General features: G+C 37.5%; 1 protein-coding gene across 7 annotated transcripts in view; it reads right to left on the bottom strand.

Moving 5' to 3' along the window:
- UBA3 (ubiquitin like modifier activating enzyme 3) overlaps positions 1-6,000 on the bottom strand; it is a 33,637-nt gene continuing 27,637 nt past the window's right edge. For all 7 annotated transcript variants that reach the window (XM_038771943.1, XM_038771938.1, XM_038771937.1 and 4 more), the window contains 6 exons: positions 5,595-5,631; positions 5,429-5,510; positions 3,808-3,908; positions 3,619-3,682; positions 3,479-3,533; positions 1-2,566 (listed from right to left, as the gene is read on the bottom strand). In XM_038771943.1, coding sequence (XP_038627871.1) covers positions 2,478-2,566; positions 3,479-3,533; positions 3,619-3,682; positions 3,808-3,908; positions 5,429-5,510; positions 5,595-5,631 — 428 coding nt within the window. In that variant the 3' untranslated portion in view covers positions 1-2,477. The remainder of the gene's footprint in view (positions 2,567-3,478; positions 3,534-3,618; positions 3,683-3,807; positions 3,909-5,428; positions 5,511-5,594; positions 5,632-6,000) is intronic.

Below are 6,000 nucleotides of genomic sequence, written 5' to 3'. Positions count from 1 at the left end.
TGGAGTTAATACTATTTATTAAGTCACATGATTCAGTAGCAGTGTAAATAGTATCAATAATAAGATTATGATTTTCAAGGTCAGCATATGTATACATTTTTTAAAAATGTATTAAAAAAAATTTAAAAAAACGTGATTCTTCTCAGCCAAAGCCTTGTGTATGTCGATCTGAAGCTCTCCCGAGTTCAGACACTTCACTCAGGCTCTTTCAGAGTCTGCTACTTGTAGCACACAACTCAGAGCACCACTTAATTGCTACGCGTCACGCTATATCCCTGCTGCTTCTCAGCAAGGGGCTCCTATGTTACTTGAGATTTGCTTCGCCATCACATACTGTATCTATTTCAGGGCTGGAAATACAGTAACTCCAATGCCAAAAACACAGCTGCATGTGCAATGCAGTGGGATCCATGCATGCCCAATCTGCAGAACGTACACGTACAGTTCACAGCACATGCAGAGCAAAACCTGTACCACTACTGTTACCATCACAAAAGTATGACAGCACTGTAAGGAATACTGGCATTAAAATTCCATAGTACTCCTAGGAAAAAGCACTAAAGGAAGAATTGGTAGAATGGGGAATTTCCAGAGTCTACTTCTGTTCTGGGAGTGTGCCAAATATCAAATAGTGGGGTTTAGTGGATTACTGCTGTTTCATCTGGTTGTAAAACTAAAATGAATTCATATGAAATGATTTTTCATACCAAAACCCAAACTGTACAATTCCACATGCCCGGGCCCTCCTACACTTAGTCTTGCAGTCAGCTTCTAGTCCAGTTAACTGGGTTTCCAGCCCATGACGACTAACTGATTCAGATTATGGATAAAACTGGGACCGGAAAGGGAAGGGAGGAGACTTAAAAAAAAAAGGATAGGGCAATGTGATCATTCCCATTTTAAAAATAAGATAACTGTGGCACAGGAAGGGTGATTTGCCTTTGGCCATACAGCAAGCTAACTAGTCACGCTCTCAGTCCCTTCCTGTTTTACATGCATAGGATGTGGGCACATGCGCAACTGTCTAGCCACCCTTGCACATCTAAAATCAGCTCTCACCATAAATAACATTGCCTTCTAACCCAAGGAATGGCTAAAAATGAGATGATACTTTACTGCTGAATATCAGAACTTTGGAAAAAAAATATTGTATCAAGTCTTTAGGTATAACAGTACTTGTTATAACATGATTCCACTTCTAGTCATTGCAACTGTTAGGTTTACACATTTGCAGAAACACTTTTTCCTAAGACTGTTTAATAATCCATCTCTAAAAAAATATTTAAGAAGCAAGATTGTTTCCAATTATACCCATTAGAAGTACACAGGTTTTAAACATTCCGACATGTCTGAAGTTGAATTCCAGACTGGATAGAACATGCATGACATGCATACATGCACAAAATGTATATGTTGAAAGAACTTTTGTCAGAAATTAGGTTGCTACTATTTTACATGACATAAATCAAGGTTGCCTACATCAGTAGTGGATCATTTCAGAAAAGCATGATTAGACTACTAAAAGTATGTTTCAGTTCCCCAAATTAACACATATTTTTGTAATTCATTCTCACACACACACAATCATTTACCAAGTTTCCTGAAGATGCTCATCAGTGTTCCCCTTTAAAAAATATTTCTCTTCATATTTGAGGATAGTGATAATTACCTGTGTGCAGGTGTGGCCTTACACAGCAAAACAGACTTTTTATATAGACTTTGAAACTGAAATTTTCAAGCTTGGAAAGTTTAATTTACACAGGACAATTTACTGGCCTCAAACACATATGGAACCCAGTGGGACAATGTAGACTAGTTTTAAGTTTATTAACAAATATGTGTCTTCAGCAGTTATTGTTTAGAATTAAGTTCCATTTCAGTTCAGTGGGCGTTAAATATATTATTAATCCTGACTGGATTGCAAATATGTCCATGAAAAGTATTTTCCCTTTTTCTTGCAAAAATGGGATAAAAAATAGCTTTAATAAATTATGAACAACATAACCCTTTGTGATACTTAATATTCATTCCATCTAAAAAGCAACTGAATATTCAATCAAGAAGGAAAGTTGCACATTTGTGGTACACTATATCTGTCTGTTGACAGATATAAAATGTTATTTAAAATCTTATTTTTCTACAAAGATGCATGTGTTGCTAATTACAAGCTGAGGGATTAATTATTTTGACTATTGTAAAATATCCATGTACAGGACAGAGTGTTTGCCTGTTGTAAAGAAAAATACAACCAACAGATAAGCATATCTATTTCCAGGCATTATAAATCATATAATAATGAAAGCTCTTATAAATGATACTCTTCAAATTCTGCTTTGATAGTTCTAAAGAAAGGAAGATTTAAAAGTTGCATTCAGCAACACTAAGACTAAGGAGAACAGCAAGTTAGATTTCTCTTAGCAGTGAATACTAATTATTGGGGTTTTTCTTTCGTTATATGCAGATTAAGTGTGACTGAATTAAGCGGTGAAATGGAGTTTGAACAAGACAGTCTGAGGTGTGGTGACATCAGCAACTGCAAGTTCCTGTCCATCAGTGAGCCCCAACTCTAAATCAAGAAAAAAAAATGCATACTAGACATCAAAAACATACACAAAGCAACCATTTCCAGCAGAAATTTAAATATATATAAAACAAAGTTCAACAAAGAAACCACACAAATCTAATTCTTTGAAACCTGTATTCTATAACTGTGCTATGCCTATGTTCTCTAATGAATGTTGCTCAGGCCCCATATTGATATTCTTCTCCATGGGGCCTAGGCAACAGTCGATAGAGAACATGTCATTTTATTATTTAACTATTAGGATGAGCTACTTAGGGAAGTTGTGGAACCCCCATCTGTCAAGATGTTTAATCAAAGGTATCTATTGAGCGCTTACTGTGGGCAGAGCCCTATATTACACGCTTGGGAGAATACAACAGAGCTGGTAGATGTGTTCCCTGCCCACAAGGAGCTTACAGTTTAGAGGGAAAGAGAGACATTAATACAAATTACGGATATAACTGTCATAATTGTTAAACGCTTACAATGGGCCAGGTGCTGTACTAAGCACTGGGGTAGATACACGATAGTCAGATCCCACTTGGAGCTCACAGTCTAAGAGGGAGAATGAACAGATACTGAATCCCATTTTTACTGATGAGAGAACTGAGGCCCAGAGAAGTTAAGTGACTTGCCCAAGGTTCGGTCATATTTATTGAGTGCTTAACTGTGTGCAGAGCACAATCTAACGATAAATAGACATATTCCCAGCAGACAAGTGGCAGAGCTGGGATAGAAGTGCTCTATCCCTGGATAGAAGTGCTGTGGGCTAAGGAAAGACTGGGCCACCATCAGTCTTGGGTGGTTTATTTATTTACCTCCCTGAAGGAAGGGGGCTAGACTAGAGTTCTCTTCCAGCTCTAGAATTTTATGTCTTCTTTTGGGTGTACAAGCAGAATTTCCTACATATATTACCTTTCAAGGTTTTTGAAAGATTTGGTCTTGTTCGTTCTTCAATTGAACTTACTGTCTGGAAAAAAAATATATATTGTATTTGAAATTACATGAAGCCTTAAATAGAACCATATGCAACCCAATGATTGTACAGTGATCACCTGTAAGTAAAGTGTTCTATTCTTCCCATCTAAAGTAGCTGTGATGGCTGGAGATTTCATCTGCCTGTAAGAAATAATTGAGAAAAGAAGTCAAAATGCTCACCAAAAAAGCAACTTTTGGGAAAAAAAAAAACTAGTTAAGAATAGATGATCTTATATATCTAAAAATAGTTTTAAATCCAGTCTTACAATGAGGCACTATTAGTCAAATAATCCAAGACCTCCTGCAGTTTAGCTGATGAAGGAAACTGTATATCTTGAGGAAGCTGGCTGCAGGCTGGACAGTTCTCCTACAAAAACAAATGATAATGTTAACCAGCACAAAAACACCCCTTAAAAATAACCAAGTTTAAGCAATTAAATATTTTTTTTAATTCAAGGAAACATGTACCCAGTAGTTTTACTGCTTACAAAGCTAAATTATGGATGAACATTTAACTATGTATTTCATAATGTGCAATTCATTTTGTGAATTGATTTAGTAACTACTAAACAGCATGATTATTGTTTATGAAAATATATGGGCCATGGCATGAGCAGCAGCTGGCAGGGTAGTAGGACTTTATTCTTCCACATAAGATAAGGCTGGTACTGGATCTTGCCCAGCCTGGAGATAAAAATCAATCAATGGTATATACTGAGCACTTACTGTGTGCAGAGCACTGTATTAAGCACTTAGAAAAATACGAGAGCGTTGACAGACATGTTCCCTGTCCACAAAGGGCTTACAGTCTAGTGGGGGAGACAGCTATAGTATAATAAAAAAAAATTACAGCTATGCACGTAAGTGCTGTGGGTGGGGTGAATATCAAGTGCTTAAAGGGTACAAAATCCAAGTGCACAGGTGAAACAAAAGGAAGGAGGAGTAGGGGAAATGAGGGCTTAGGCAGGGAAGGCCTCTTGGAGGAGATGTCATTTTACAAAGGCTTTGAGGGTGGGGAGAGTGGTGGTCTGTCAGATCTGAAGGGGGAGGGAGGTCCAAGCCAGAGGGAGGATGGTGGGCAAGGGGTTGGTGATGAGCTAGACAAGGAACAGTGAGTAGGTTGGCATTAGAGTGGGCAGGCTGGGTTGAAGTGGTATAATCAATCTATATAAACAAGTATATTTTCAAAGGTCTTTAGCAAACACTTCTAAAGCACAATGAAAATTATTCCACAGAATAGTAAATGCCCAACTAGGCCTCTTTCTTTCATGCACCCCCATGGAATGCCCGACTAGAACATCTAGCTTTAAGGAATGATAATTACTATATTTGTTTTATGTGTTAGGTGTTTACTACGTGCCAAGCACTCAAGAGCTGGGACAGATACAAGAAAATCAATTCAGACTCAATCTCTGTTCCATATGGGGTACCTAGTCTAAGAGGGAGAACTGGAATTGAATCCCCATTTCTCAGATGAGGAAATACAAAGCTCCTCTTGGAAGTGGCAATGTACAGGACGTGTGTTGCCGACCCTCCAACTCAAGCATCTCTAATTTCACAAAAGATGTGGCCAGATAGGCAAAAGGTAGTGGGAAAATGTAGGCTAGCTGCTGCTTTGTGGCAAATACAAGCCAAAACATTCCCGCTTGAAAAAGACTGGCTGTTTATATTGGTCAAATTAATCTAACATTTTACTTTGCCTGTGGAGAACTGTGGCAACTCTCTAGATAATTCAGGCCAACAATAACATCTGGATTAGTGCGAAGAAAGAGCAATTTCCTCAAGGGTGAGAAAACACAGGTCCAGGTGAAAAATGTGATGGCCCTGCTGACATTTCTAACCAGGTATTGCTACTTGAAAAATCAAAAGGATGCATGAGCAACTAACCTTTCTTTCTGCCTCAAATGTGTAAGTGTACAGCCCATCAACATCATTGAACACCAGGTAATTATTAAGGGGAATGTATGCACTGAAATGAAAAAACACATCCATGCTTATACCAACTAAAATATATTATACAAACATGTATTTGATTTTAAAAAAATCAAATTACCTTGTGGCTAATTTAAAAACTTCAGTGGCGCACACAGCTGGAAAAGAGGAAAAGCCATGTTTTTTCAACATTTCAAAAGGACAGAGTAACACTGTCACTTCTAGGAAGAGTTGTGCTTCATGTTTCTTTAAAAAAAATAAACCTACCAATGATGTTTGAGCGCTTACTGTATACAGAGCACTGTTCTAAGTGCTTGGGAAAGTACAATAATCAATTTTGTTAATTCTATATGGAATAGGCTACCAATGAGAAGAAATGCATTGTCAAAAAAGTATGGGAGAGATTCAATTATTTGTCCAGCCGTCTGCCCTGATTTGCTTTTGCTGTTTCCTGTTTACACTTTTTACCTGCCCGACTTTATATTTTGAGGAATGAACTTTTTTTAACCATTGTACTTTTCTATTTA

Source organism: Tachyglossus aculeatus, chromosome X1 (assembly GCF_015852505.1).
Source record: "Tachyglossus aculeatus isolate mTacAcu1 chromosome X1, mTacAcu1.pri, whole genome shotgun sequence".
NCBI lineage: Eukaryota > Metazoa > Chordata > Mammalia > Monotremata > Tachyglossidae > Tachyglossus > Tachyglossus aculeatus.
The sequence above is the reverse complement of the archived record's forward strand: the minus strand, read 5'-3'. Positions and strand labels throughout refer to the sequence as shown.